The following is a 15,788-nucleotide window of genomic DNA, read 5'->3' on the forward strand; positions in this document are numbered from 1 at the left end:
CCAGAAAAAGAAGTAAGCAACGGGGAGATAGACAACCTATCTGATGCAGAGTTCAAAACACACACAGGAATCAACCGATGAATGCATAAATAAGCAGAACAACAAATTCCCCCCCCAAAATCAACAAATAAAAACTAAAAAAACAAAATAAAATAAAATAAAAAGGGAAAACACAGTTTATAAAATTCAACCATAAGCAAGTACTGGCACGTCATGCCAATCAAACTCTCAACACTCCAGTCATCGCACCCAAAGCTTGGGTGACGATCAGACGTGGCTACAAGCAATGACATGAAGATATCATTTGGAAAGTAAGAACCCTGGACGGAACTTTCAATTCTATAAGCACTTTAGACACACAAGCATTAATCCACTATGGAATTCTAAAACTCTTTCCTGATAAAGAAAATGGAAGGGCTCAAAGTAATTGTACAGACGATCTTTCCATCATGGCAGTCCACGAACTTAGTAAAACCAAAAATATTTGCCACCTAGGACTGACTCAGAATGTCAAAAAATGAAGAATTATAAAACAACACCCAAAAGCTATTATAAGGATCATCAGATTACCCAACAGAAAGCATAAAAAAACTCCAAAGTTGCCAACATGAACTGCCTGAGAGTAAGAGAAAACCTTATTACTTAACAGCAAATATGCTGTGGCAATAATACTGGAGAAAAGATAAAACTGTCTGTGCTTTCACATGTTCTTGGAGGATCACTATTCAATCACTTCTGCAAGTCTGCACTCACTAACAGAGACATGCTGGCTGCAGAGGGAGAGGAATACCGGCCAATACCCCGCCCCTCAGGGTGAAATGCAGAGGCTGCGCCACAACCTCTTAGGTGAAATCATTCTACAAAGTAAAAATATTAGCACAAAAAGGCAATACCGATTTAAAAAATAAGACAACAGGGAGGAAAACAGAATTCTTCTCTCATGCTGCATTTTTGGATTAAATTTTAATATGTATAAGACAATGCACTTTATAGAATGCATTAAAATAGGGCTTATTAATTAATCTATGTAACTAAATGTAACATCTAATATTAAATAAAATAATATTTAAGAATTAAATTTACTACAACCCAGAAATAGTGTCCAATTTGCACTTACGAAAATAGCATTTTGATGACTTTGGTTTTCCAATATTCAACACATTCTTTAAATGTTTTCACACCAATGTCCCTCTTTATTATAATGTTGTAACATGCTTTTTAAAAATAAACTTATTTTAGAATAAAATAAAAATGCAGAAAAATGGCAAAGATAGTAGAGAAAGTTCCCAATGCCCCACACCTATTTACTTACATTGTTAACATCCCACATCAGACTGTCTGATACATTAATTACAACCAACGAAGCAATAGTAATACATTATTAATAACTAAATGTCACACTTTATTTGCATTTCTTTAGTCTTTATTTAATGTCCTTTTTCTGTCCCAGGGTCCCATCCAGGACACATTACGTTTCGTCGTCGTATTTCCTTAGGCCCCTCTAGACTGTGAGAGTTTCTCGGACACTCCGTGTTTTGACGACCTTGACAGTTTGTACGAGTGCTAGTCAGGCATTTTGTGGAGCGGCCCTCAGCAGAGTCCGATGTTTTCTCACAACGGGACTGAGGTCACTGCGTTCGGGGGAGGAAGACCACAGAGGTGAGTGTAACTCCCGTCGCTGCGCACCAAGAAAGCACACGTCAACACAGCACTGCTGTCGCTGTTTTCTCCGGGCTGAGCCAGTGGCTGTCAGGTTTTTGTTTTCTCTTCTTCTCCCTTCCTTTCCCTTCTCTTACCCTGTCCTCACCTTTCCCTTCCCCTTTCCCCCTCCTCTCTCTGTCTCTCTTACTTTTTCTAGCACTTCTTGCTCCCTGCCCCAGCCACGGGATCAGCCATTTCTCCGAGAAGCACTGGTTCCTTATACTGGAGAATGCCGTCAGAAACCAAGGTCAGTGTACTAGGTGTGCTTGGTGCAACTGTGGTGCCCTTGCTGCTTGGCCCTGTCAGCTCACGGAGTGAGGAAACACGTGTGTATACTAGCTAACTTATTATATATCCCGATCTATCAGTATTTCTGTCTGTATCCATCCGAACCTATATTAAGCTAAACATCAGTTCATATGAAGGTCTCCAGTTCTAATCTAGTAACACACGAATAGTTTCTGCCTTACCTTGCCTGCAATCTCCGGCTCCAGCAGCGAGAAACTGATTCTCATTTGCCAGACAGGGCACATAACAAACATGACAGAAAAAATCGTGCTAAGCAACAGATGTGTAGGAATAGAGAAAAGTAAGTCATCTGAAGTAAGTCCATGAGCAACTTCAGCAAATACATATTAGAGGAATATTTAAGGTCCATACACTAGTACAAACCAAACAGTACAGATAAGTACACTTCAAAATACCCCTTTCTAATTCTTAAGCATAAAGAAGCAATTCTTTGTAAAAACAATTTTTTTAAATAATTATCATTAGATGTGCCAAATAGAAGGCTGGCTTCCCCCCACCCCTCCAAATGATGTCTAAGGAGGGTTACAAGTCACACCACACTGGGAACTATTAGTAAGGTACTTCTCTAAGGACTTTCTAAAGAAAGACCAGCAGGTTTTTTCCTGCCACCCCCAGCAGAGTGTCCCCAGCAGAGGGAGGTATGTGTACATACACCACAGGGCCCATTAACAGTGCCCTAATCACTGCTAAGGAGACACAAAGCAGGGCAGTAAGAACATATAACTGACAATCAAAGAACTATGGGGAGGTCTGTGCTTGTGACTTTCTGCCTAAGGCCAAGATACTGTTATTTAGCAAGTCGATAAAGTTCAGTTTGATGAGGAATTATTTAGCACTTTGGTTTATTATCACACAAGATGAAAAAATAAACTGTTTCTCACCAACAAGCACATTTTCTTCCATCAATTTGTGGAACCATTTTTGTCTTAGAGCTTTCTGGATACCCTGTCCCTTTCTCCCCTCACCCCACTCCCAACATCTGCTTGTCTATCACTTCTGCAACAGCCCCAGGCATCGTTATCTTTTCCCTTCCTGGCAGCAACAGGCCAGCTTGCTCAGGCAGCAGGTGCACAGAGGTGCCAAGAGCTCTGGAACGTCCACATATATTCCTATGTTCTCTTGGGTGAGAGAGAGAGGCCACAGCCTACAGCACTCCATTTGTGTTAATAAAGCATGTGGAAAACCAAACCATTTTCCTGTCTTCAGTTGGAGCCCTATCCCTATGCCCTTGCCCTTGGCACCTAAGTGTAAAAGGCTTGACTTCCAACTGCCGTGCCTTTGTCTAAGGTGTCCATCCTCTTGCTGCTCAAGTCTGCTCTGTTGCCAGCATGGGAGGCTGGAAGCAGCAGAGAGCAGCCCCCAACCAAATGGCTGGTCCCTTTGCCCCATGACCCTTGGGTGGAATAATTCAGGTAAGTGTTTTAAACCAGCTCCCAACCCCCAGGTGAAATAAACTCCAGTTGCTCAGTGACGTCTGGTTTGAAAACATGCCCCTGTAAATGCTGCCTTCTCTTTCCTGCCTCACTTCCCACTCCCTGAAGTGGTTTCTTCACCTTCCAAATTAACCACTTCCACTCAAATTCTTGACTGGGGGTGTTGCCTCGGGGTCTAAGGAAACCAATCCATTTCAAGAACTGCATATTCCTACTCTTTCAAAAATGTTACCAGCAAGCCGGCTGGGCCACAGCGTCACTAGCAGTCAGGAGAATGGACCTGGGCTCTGCGGCTCCCAACAGAACTAGACCTGGGTTCCCACGCCCGTACTGCCGCACACTGTGCCACTTACTTCACTGCTCGACCCTTCCTGTCTGCCCTTCTAACGTGGGTCTGCCTGCGACTGAGCCACATCCCCACGCGGCACTCGGCACTCCAACAGCATTCGTAGAAAACACACCGCACTGCCTGCGGTGATAGGACTTCACCATGCACTGTTTCGTCAACATCGCTTTACCAATCCGGGAGACTCCCGTCCAGAAAGATAACTGCTAAGTCAAAACTCCCTAACAGATCCATTGGGTTTTCAAGAGAAAACATCAAAGGACACACCCACAAGACCCTATGAACCACTCATCTCAAAACCCCTATCTCACGTATCCACCGATTCTGAACTACGAGGCTCACCCAATCCTAACCAAGACCAGCATGGAAAGACTTCAAAATCCCAACACACATCTCAACTTTGCTTTTTTGGCTCTAAGAGGCTACTCTGATGATAAAGGTAGTGTTCCCCCATCTTCTCAGTAAGCTGTATATTCAGCTTGGTCTTATCAACAGGCTGATGGTATCAGAACCTCGATATTCCTTAGGTGAACGTAACCATGGCACCTTTCCCCTTAAGATTTCCCCATCGTTCTTCAATTTGCTCAGAATTTCAGAAAGGCTAGAATTTAACTACTTAAATTTCCCAACAAATGGTAATCATGATTTCTTCACATTTTTGTCTTTTGCTCTCTTGCTCTTAAGAATTCTGGAGAGAACACATCCAAAACTACTAAAAGTGAAGAAAAAGTTGTACCAAAACACATTAAACGCATGGCCAATGGTTAACTAGTCTTTCTGTCCAAGTGCCTCGTGCTCGGTGCCGGTGCTTATGTTGGACTTCCTACAGAGGTGCTGCTGCGGACTCGGCAGGCTAGGACCTGGGCGAAGTTAAAATGTACTCATTCACACCTTATCTGACTCAGGTTCCTTCATGACCAACCCTTGGCATCTACGAGAAGGTTCGCGGTTACCAAGCAGTGAAATTGTCTGGTCTCTGTGAGCGCCAAAGTCGCAGTCCCCATTGCCTGAGCCCACGCTCTCTCACACACCACAGCAGAGACAACCACGCTGGGCTGGGCCTGAACTGACTGACTGAAATAAATAAAAACCATATTCACCACACCATGCACACCTCTAGCTACCACTTTTTTTGGTCAATAAATCATAAATATAAATCTTTCCTTTATGAAATCTCCTGGTATAAACAAACTCCTTTGATTATGAACAAGGACTCTTCAAAATTTTTAAAATTTGAATAATGTCAAATCTACAAAAAATGACTCATTATCATTCCCGCAGATTTTCTGACTGTTCGCACGTTGTCACACTTGTTTTATTGCTCTGGGTACCTATGTGAGTGTGCACACACACAGAGCACACACTCTCACACGCTGTGTTTTTAACCCCTGCAAGTGAGTTGCAGCCAGCACGCCTCATTAACCCTTCAGCGTGCATTTAAGAATAGGTACACTCACTTACACGACCACGATAAAATTATCAGAATCAGGAAATTGAATATTGATGTAATATTATCTACTCTATTGAGCTTATTCGAGTTTATCCAGCTATGCCAAAAAAACCAATGTCTCTTTTTAACTTCTTTTGCCTAGAACTAAAAAGAACAAGTATTTTTTTTTATTGTTTTAAATAATGATCTAAAGGTTCTTCCAAAGAAAAGCATGACTACTATTCATCTCTGCATGAAGATAAAGCTTCCCCTCTGGGGTCATAATCAAAAACATCTTTCCTTGTAACTCAGCACACAATAAAAATGCCATTTTTTCTGCTTGCCAAAACTTGGGGAACAAAAGCTCTCTCTTCTTAAGAAGAACAATAAGTTAATTTACAGAAATTTGGACAAGTCTCTTGAACTCCTGGAAATCATCTAGCAAGAAATGGTATAAAAATCTAAAATTCCTATCAATTTGTTTATCCTTTGTCTTCAGGCTGGCAAGAGAGAATCAATGTGAAATTAATAATTCAAATTCTAAAAGAAGTACTTATTTAAAAGTTCAGAATCAAGTTAGCATGAAAACAACTTCATCCTAATAATTATTTAAATTGGATGTACCCACTATTGGATCTTAAAATAAAATCACTCTTAGTTGTCAGTCTGCCACATTATGTAGGCTTGATCACTGCCTCAACGCAAAGCAAACCAACATCTTTATTCAATAACAGTAAGATCTATTGTCCGTATTACAGCATGATTGCAGGAATCAAAAAACAACTCACAATATATCTGTATTCACATTAGACCCAAAACAGCATGATATTTCTGTTAAAAAGAGAAAAAAGGCATAAAAAATTATAAACATTCTGACCCTTCTGTTTAAAAAATATTCATTTATCTATCTATCTATCTATGTACCTACCTATTTATCCTTCTGTCTTTAGAAGAATGTACATATGAAAGTGTTATCATAAAGTTACTTCTGGCTGGTACAATTATGAAATTTTATTTTTTGTTTACCTAAATTTTCTATTTTTCACAAAAAACATGCATAACATCAAAACTTAAAAGTACTTTCTTTTGAAAATTTGAGGTTTTACAATGAAACCAACAAAATTATCATTAAAAAAACTTTTAGAAAATTTTTATAAAAAATAAAAGGGATAAACAGATATACTTCAATATACAAGGAATAAATATAATTTCAGGAGGTTGATTCATGATCTGCAATGGACAAATGGTAAAAGAACACAGATAATTTACCAACTATTACACTTGTCAAAAATAACAGGATTATAGAATTTTAGGCTTGGAAAAGATCTCAACAAAGCCGCTAAGTATAGTGCCCCATCTGTCTTCCAAGGCATCCCTAAATATTATGGAAAATAAGTTGGACCAGATAAATAAAGACAACTTATTGCTGATTCTACTACAAGCATTTGGTTGTGAAAAGTACCTTTTCACTTTTAATTCTCTTTCTATGTTAATTACCCTCATCAAGTGGGTATCTCTTTTAACTGTTTAGTTTTAGAGCACAGGTGGCGAACACAAGGCCCACAGGCCGAATCCGGCCCTCCACCTTGTTTTATCCAGCCTGGCACCTTGTTTCTACCCGGCAGCAGCACCGAGCTCCTTAACCGCTAGTTAAGGAGCAGTTACATTTATAGTTCTAAAATTACACTCGGCCCTTTGAAGGCAACCATGAAGCTGATGTGACCCCCGGTGAAAATGAGTTTGACACCCCCGTTTCAGAGTCACTAAATAACACTGGCACTGACCAGTGGGTTGTTGTACTGTGACAGGTTTCTGCCAGGGGAGCAACAAGTATTATAACCTGCTTTTTGAATTTTTTTTAATTTATGTTTTCCCCACCACTCCCCTTCACCCCAGCCATCCTATTGTTTGAATTTTTAACGAGGGGATGAAATTATGTTTGAAGTGAATCAGGGACCTTATTCATCTTCAGATACCGCATTTCAAAAATCTAAAACAATAATGATGGCAAAATGAACCATTATTTTATGTCACAAACAGAAAAAATTGAGGTCAATTTAATGATGATGTAATACTTCCTTTTTACTAAAAATTTTTAATTTTACATGTCCAAAAAGTTCTTTTACACATACATAGACATAGGTTTTTAGTTTATACCACTGTTGTACACATATCGAAAACAACTAAAATAAATTGGTTAAAGTATTCCTAAAATGTCTTTGTATCCAGAGCCCAGCTCTCCATCATGTTTGCAGTCAGTATGTATAATGCCTGAGTCTTCTTTTCTTTTTTGCTTTCATCTTTTCCGTGACAGTACAGCCTGAGCTAGAGAAAGGATTTACCGTACAACGTCTGAGTTTTCCCTCACAAACTCATTGTCCGTACCAGTTAGGAGCACCAGCGCTCAACCACCGTCTCCAGAAATTTCATCTCAGGTACTGACTGGCACATCTGGAAACTGAACTCATAATTTTCATGTCTTTCCTCAATCACACTGCGTGTGATTGGAATATAAGCAGCTCTTGTTCAAAAACAGTAAGAAGTGTCTGACAAACTGATGTGTGACACCCTAACAACAGCCCTTCTCAACAGGTGAATCTGTCATGCTGCTGTTACTTTGAAATCTCTTCCATCTTTTCCATTTCTCCTGCCTTCAGTCGATCATGTAACAAACAGGCAATCCTGTGCACACCGCTCGTTAGTGAAATGTAATGTGTCTTCAGATACTTGTGGGTAGCTTTCTTTTTTTATGATTCATTTGACTGTTTTGCAAGAAAATAAGGAATTGTGGTCACAATGACACTACCTTGATAACATCGAACTTAGGCCCTACTGCACTTCCCTGTAACTTTTTCACACACAATAACTTCTTTGTTTCCTTATTTTCTTGAAGATGTTTCGATGACAAACTAACTAGAATCACGCTAAGAGTACCTTTAACTAGGGGAAGTGATGACAGTCCGGAAAGCCAGGACACTCACACGCAGGCAAGCACATCACGGCGACAACCGGGCTAGGGACTAGCAACCACGAGACACACTGGTTACAGTTGTGATTGGAGTTGTCTTATTGATTATAAGACACATCACCATGTCAAACATTGAAATGTAGAACAAAAAATGTACATATTAGAATCAAAAACTCATTCAACTCATAAAGGCCTTGTAATAAGCCTTTGCAGGAGAATTTTAAATTTTAAATTCATAAGGTCTCTGATGAATGATAACAAAAATGACAAAGCTAGTCAAATAACTATAATACAAGCTAGGATTTGATTTAGATAAACTGCTTTGGAATTCACAGAGGAAGTTGAAATTACTTCCCGCTTAGCAGGAAGAATCAGAGAAGAAAGAGACCAGAGGAAGGGCTGAGGGAAAGGGGCCGACCAACAGCAAACTTAAGGAATGGTTATGACTGATGGAACAATGTCTTGGAGGAGATGGATGACTCATTCTTAAGAATCAAATTGCCCTTATCTCATTATTGACAGGAAAGAAGAGTCATTAGAAATGTCTTAAGAATTATGTCTTTCTTTTACAATTAACAGGAAAGAAGAGGTAAAGAATTTCAAGAAACCTTAGGTTGAAAAGACAGACCTGGAGACAGAGCAGATCAGCTGGACTTGGTGACCTGGAATGGGAGACAAGGCATCCACTGAAAGTGAGGAAATAGATATAAGCGAGGGGTTTGGAATAGGTGCCGTGGGAAACGTAATACGGAGAAAGTCCGAAGACTCCACCTCAGTAGTAAGCACCCAGCTAGGCCAAATTAAATGAATTTTGAATGGAACTAATCAAACCAGGCTCACAACATTCTCTACCAAAGTTCAGAACAGAAATAGGAAAAAAGATAAATTTGGGGATTTACTCTGAAAATTAGAATGAGGGAATTGAGGGCTGTAAAAGCATTCTGAAATGTCCAGCCACAGAATCCCAAATTTTGCAGCATTACTGAAGAAAATTTAATTTATTTGATCTTTATAAAAATAGATTAATAAGCATATATTTATCAAAGACCTTCACATCTACTACCTCATTTCATCTTGCTAACAGATCTGAGATATTTTTATATGGAAAAAGACTTCACAAGACTGAATCTCAGATAGCCCAGTAGTTCCTGACCCAAAGTCATGCAACAGTAAATCTACTACTTTTCCTGCTACACCACCCCTGCTTCCTGCTGCATAATTACCCCTTGACAGCAGTTGCCAAGTGGTCTGTCCTGGTACCAAACCAAATTCTAGCGAAGGCTCACTTCAATCCCACTCTCCCTTTAGCCTAGTTTCTAGGTCTTATATTAGAAAGAGACTCTACCTTTCAAACTTAAATATCTTAAACCAACAACATGAGAGGAAAGTGGGAGTATTAAAGAGAGTACTAGTAAAATAATAACTTAAAAGATTAACATATTTCATCTTTACAATGTGTCTAAAACTTATCCATAATTGAGATGAGTAGCAGACACTGCACTTTCTCAAGACAAGCCAGGCAAAACCTTCGATGTGGTCTCTACAGCTAAGTTTCCAAAGTGCACAAGCAAATCCAGTGACTTTTTTCCTTGTTAAAACTGCAATCAGAAACACCCCATATGTCCATCAACTAACAAATGAATACATAAAATGGAATGCTACTTCATGATAAAAAGGAATACAGTCCTGAAATATGACACAACATGGATGAACCTTGAAAACATTATGTTAAGTCGATGAAGTCAGTCGTGAAGGACCATGTATTACGTGATTCCATTCATACAAAATGTCCAGAATAGACAAACTTAACTCTGCATCTGATAGACTGCTATCTCCATTTCATTTAGTCCTTTTTCTGGAGTTTTGATCTCTTTGTTCATTTGGGCCATGTTTCTTTGTCTCCTCATTTTGGAGGCCTCCCTGTGTTTGTGTCTATGCATAGGCAGAGCTGCCATGACTCCCTGTCTTGGTAGCGCGGCCTAATGTATTGGCTGTCCTGGGGGGCCAGTCTCCCCTCTCACCCAAGCTGTGTACTCGAGGTGCACCCTTTGTGTGGACTGAGTAGACCCTCCTCTTGTAGTTGAGCTTTGGTTGCTGTTGGCAGGTCAACGGGAGGGATTTATCCAGGCCAGTCAGCTCCAAGGACTGTGACCCCTTAACCACCAACCTCTGCTGTCAGTGGAGGATCAGCTGTGCAGGGGCAGAAGGTTGGTGCTCTGACGTGGTCTGTAGCCGTCCACTGGGTGCGCAGGCTCTGGGATTTCCTGGGTGGTGCAGGCCAAGGTCACCCCTCACCTGTGTTTTGCTTGGGACCACCCTGCCTGAGCTATAGGGCAATCTGAGATGGCTGCTCCTTGTGCTGGGCTTGGAGATTTCCTGGTGAAGCCAAGCTTTGAATCTAATCTGGCTGCTGCTAGGGTTCACTGAAGCCAGTTGTTACTTGTTTGAGAGGATTTAGGAGCCAAGACCAGCCATTCTTATGGAAAAGCAGCTTGCAAGGACCATAAGTTGGTTGGGCAGGGCCTCTGGGGACCTCCAAGGCAGGTCAAACAGTGTTAGCCAGGTTGATAGGGTCTCAGATATGGCACCAGCTTCCTCTGTGGGGAGGGTTTAGCAAAGGAGCGATGGCCTCTGCTCACCTTGATGCCAGACACTTCAGTTTCTCCCTGTGTGCCACTGGTAGCTTTCAAGCTTTTACCATGGTGCTGGAGCTCAGAGGGAGTGAGTGCAGTAGCTGAGTCTGTGTGTGGGTTCTTTAAAAGGAACTGCTTGGAGCTCCAGCAGTTTCTTCCACCGACTTAATCCCCGCTGTTTCTTGCATCCAGTTGTGGAGACTTATCTTCCTGGCACTGGACCTTAGGCTGGGGGACCTGATGTGGGGCTGGGAGTCTCACTCCTGAGATATCCCTCCCAAGTTTTTATCACTGTGGGTGTGGGACTAGCCCATTCCATGGCTGTGCCCCTCCTACCAGTCTGGATGGACGTGGTTTAACTCCATAGTTGTCAGACTTCCATTCAGCTCAATTTCTGACATTCCTGAGTGATGGTTTTTCTGTTTTAGTTGTAGTTTTGATGTGGTTGTTTGAAGAGACGAGCCATGTCTTCCTATGCTGCCATCTTGACCGATGTCCAGAACAGGCAAACTTAAGTAGATTAGTGGTTGCCAGGGGCTGGCAGAGTTGGGAGGAAATAAGGAGCGAATGCTAATAGGTATGACATTTCATGAAAATGTATGAAAATGTGATGAATATGTTCTAAATTTGTGGTGATGGCTGTACAATTCTGTGAACCTTTAAAAACCACTAAATTCTATACTTAAATGACTGAATTGTATGGTATGTAAATTATAACTCATAAAGCTGTTACTCTGCAATTAGTAGGTCATCTGGTCATGGGTGTATGGGTGTATAAATATACATATGCATGACTAATAAAAATGTGACAAAATGTAAAAGCTTCTATTAACATTTTAAAAAATGGTTTAACAATCCTCTTCAGTGATGTCAATAAGCCTGTCCAAGGCCAAGACCTCCAAACTCATCCTGTTTCCCAGCAGATAAACATACTGGCTGCCGTGCATTTCCCCCTGCACTATCTTCCATTCCCACTCCAAGTTCATAAAAATGTCCCATTTTATGTCCCAAGCATTCTGAAACACTCAGGCATCCTGTGAGTGTGGTTGAAACTCTCTCTTACTCTCCTGACCTCTGGGATCCCTCCACTGCTACCTGTATTCCTCTAAGACTTGCATTTGAAGATAAAAACGACCCACTGGACAGGCAAGAAGAGTCTTATCTAGAAAAGCTGTGCAGCATTATCACACTCCTAGAGAAAACTGAGGCTACCACATGCTTCTCCCTCACCCAACTTGAGATAGGTTTTTGATCTTGAAAAAATTAGGGGTGAGGTGAGAAGATTTCCCCTTCCTAATACCAGATTCTGCACAATCGGAAACTGTTTACCAGGACTCCTGAAAAACACAGAGTCTTTGGATATGCTCCTCTTATAAAAAATTTCTTCTTAACTTGATGATTCAAATTAGACATAATCTATCAATCTAGAGCACTATTTAACAATTTTTAAATATTAAAAATTTTTAAATTTTAAATATCAAAGGTCACGGAGAGTTTTACCACAGCACTAGGTATACAAGAACACCAAGGAAAATGTAGATCTCCAACAGAAATTGAAGCGTTTGGTCAAGTACAGTAGAGAAACACAAGGGAACACTGCATCCCTTTAGAAGTTATGAAGATGATACGGAAACATGGGTAGCATTTATCACATAAAGTGAAATGCCAGAACATAAAATGATGAGTGAGCGTGTATGACGGTGATTTACACTATGTCCTCGTTTAAAAATTCATGTTTTAAGAATATCTTTTAAAAAATCAGTTGGAAAATGAATTACCTCCAAATCTCTCATTTTTAAAGTTTCCCCATTGCTTCTACTAGTTCAATTAAATTCTTCTTGTTTTACTCTCCCTATGCATTGTCTTTCTGGTTATCACTGTTTTCTAGTACGGTTATCTACATCTCCTTCACTCACTGTCTTGACAAAAATTTCACTGCCTATCATACCCTCTTTTCCAACTCCAGGAAAAATACCTGTATAAAGGCTACAGGGCAGAAAAGAAAACCACCCTAGGACTACGTGCTCTCCCACACCCTGCCCTACTGTCACAGTGAATGCTACCGAGCAGGAAAAGGAGCCTGAAATGGAAGACTGAGGAAGTGCAACACGCTCCAAAGTTGTTTTCTAATTATTTGTGCCTCTCTCAGCAAAGCCCAGGAAAGAGACATTTAAAATAATCACCTACTGCAAGTCTCTTACCTATTGCACGAATCTGATTCTGATTCTGATGAAGACAGAGCGTCCTCCTGAATGTCCGTACAACTGGAACAATCATCAGGTGTGCCAGGCTCTCCGGTCCCTGGGGAGTCCAGTTTTGACTGAGAGAAGTGGTTTACCACCGAGGGCATCTCTGAGAATTTCATTTTATTATCTTCCTGTTCTAAATTGAAAAAAAAAAGAAGAAAAAATAAGGAAACATTTAAGAGTACCTTAAAACCTACTACCTCTGCATATTTATTATTTCCACAATATTTAATATTCCTATTTGTATTAGTAAAATATAAGTTTATTTATTCCAAAACTCTAGTGATAGCCAGAAAATCAGAATCAACACTGTAATGATGCCATCTAATTATATTGTCCACTCCATGTATTTCCAGATTAATTAATTTAAAAACAAAATCTCCTTTGAATCAGGAGTAGGGAGAACCTTGTAATTCTAATGCGGCTTCTATAATATTTGCAGTATTACTAATGAATTCCTACATATTCACAGACCAGAAAACACTGATAAACATAAGAAACATTAAAAAAGGATTAAAGACTCAATTAGTAAAACAATTACAATATTTGTCACTGACTGCTATATGGTAGTGTATCTATCTAGACATTTTTCTAAGTCTGTTACAATGAATCTCATATTCACTATTGAAAAGAAAAACTAATCAGACATATCCAATCGTTTTGTTTGATCCAATACATGTCACATTTCTATGCACCCTGTGTCATATTCTTGATTTCTGAGGTTCCTAATGGCAGATAAAGACGCAGAGTTTACAAGAATGTGACATGCAGGTATGATACGACCAAATAGCTGCAGATGTGAGTGCAGATAACAATAGCCGTGAAGGATTCCTCAGTGCTCAGGACTCTCCCTTACAACCTGTTTCAGAGCTCGGCTGGGATCTCAACTGTGCCATCTTTCAGATTCAGGAACTGAGTAAGTACTATATACACTTAACATGCAGGCCACGAGTGCTAATAGTACAGAGCCCTTATTCATGAGTTTCACAGAGAAGCAGAGCTTTCACACATCACTCATCCATGTGCTTACAGAGGCAGGTGACCTTTAACAAAGGACACTAAAGAGAATTGTCAAGGTTTTGTTAAAAAGAAAATTTATGGAAAAAGATGAGGACAAATTCTTCCAAAAAATATCTTTCCAAGTCCATATAGTCAGAATTTTTCCAGAAATAACGATAAAAGCTTTTGTTATACTGGAGAACAGCATGTATCACAAGAGTACAATTTCTAAAACTAAGCTCCTGATGTTGCCTGGCTTTCAATCAGCCTAATCATCACCAGAACAAAACTGTACCTTCTAATGTGCATCTGGGGGAAGAAAAAAGAAGCTAACTGGGACGACCACCCAGCTCCTCTGGTGAAGAGTCACCCAGGACCATGGCAAGAGGAACCAGTCATCCAGGACACTCAGCAAACCCAGGCAACTCTATCACTCAGTTGGCCGACGGAATGCAACCACACTGGCAAGCCAGGGAACAGGACCCTGCTCCCCTTAGAACTATTTTTTACTTTTGCACCTGATTTACTATCTTCTCTTACTTCCTCCTCTCTTTAGTAAGCTGGTATCAGATAAATTCTCTTTTGGGGACAAGTATCATACAATGTTGGGCACTGAAAGGCAGTAATCCTCCACATCCGTCCCTAGATGTCAGAAGAGGTCTTTAAATAGAGCCCCGAATATGAGGCTCTGACATCAAACTTCCCCAAAGACATGCAACAAAATAAATGAAGGTTTTACTTGACAGAACACACCTTTTCAACTTATACTGGCACTTCAATGAGCGAGTTTATTCTAAAGAGCGAAACTTAACACAGTTCATACAATTGTATGACGCCATACAAAGCCCAACCTTCAGTCAGTGTGTGACCGTCTGTCTGTCTTCCTCTCTCACACTCCCCACCTCTCCCAAACATGCACATTCCTGCACAGCATCCACCAGCAGCACTCATCTGTGAGCCCAGACAGAGCAATATCTATGTGCATATACACATACAGGTGGAGCAAAAGTAGGTTTACAGTTGTTCATATGAAACATATAATAATTAACCCACAATATAAGAATAAACTTTGTTTCACATATTCATAACTGTAAACCTACTTTTGCCCCACCCTATATAATACATTATAACCCCTCAGTATAAGCAATCTCAACCAATAAACAAACATGTTCTCCAAATCTGAGATAGTAGGACAGATTTTCTCAGGAGCTAAACCACTTTCTAAGACTATCTTTAACAACTGCATGAACAAATCCAAGTTGTTCCCAAAGACCATGGGGTATATGAGGTCTGTCCAGAAAAAGTCCAGCCATTGTTCATATAATGAGAATGGTTTGCCCACATCAATGTAACCTGGGGGCCATGGAGAGTGGACTGGAATGTGCCTGTGTGAACAATGATGACTTCACTGTACTAGTCAGTGGGGGCATAGACACTATTGAGTGAGCATGTGTACTGTGTGGCTGTCACATTCAAAATGACTGAGTGAGTAGAGCAAGGAATCTGTATCAAATTTTGTGTGGAGCCTGAACATTCCTCCATAGAAACTATTCAGATGACTCAGAAGGCCGCAGCTGTGGGCAGCTGGTGATTGGCAGCTTCATCACAACAACGTGCCCACTCACGCATCATGTCTCATGAAGAGTTTTTTAGCAAAACATCAAATCACCCAGGTGACTCAGCCCAGATTTGGCACCCTGCAACTTCTGGCTTCTCCCCAAACT

At 40.5% G+C, this 15,788-nt stretch overlaps 1 protein-coding gene across 6 annotated transcripts in view; it reads right to left on the bottom strand.

The window, feature by feature from the left end:
• RAD18 (RAD18 E3 ubiquitin protein ligase) overlaps positions 1-15,788 on the bottom strand; it is a 111,765-nt gene that overhangs the window by 35,405 nt on the left and 60,572 nt on the right. For 5 of the 6 annotated variants that reach the window (XR_011651539.1, XR_011651538.1, XR_011651540.1 and 2 more), the window contains exon 11: positions 13,021-13,201. Coding sequence is in view for 3 of the 6 variants with exons in the window: in XM_024556482.4 (XP_024412250.1) it covers positions 13,021-13,201 (181 nt within the window). In the remaining 3 variants the exon portion in view is untranslated. Of the gene's footprint in view, positions 1-1,161; positions 1,632-13,020; positions 13,202-15,788 lie in introns of those variants that run through there. The other variant, XM_053929577.2, reaches the window with a different exon arrangement.

The sequence above is a fragment of the Desmodus rotundus genome, chromosome 8 (assembly GCF_022682495.2).
Source record: "Desmodus rotundus isolate HL8 chromosome 8, HLdesRot8A.1, whole genome shotgun sequence".
NCBI classification, from domain to species: Eukaryota; Metazoa; Chordata; class Mammalia; order Chiroptera; family Phyllostomidae; genus Desmodus; species Desmodus rotundus.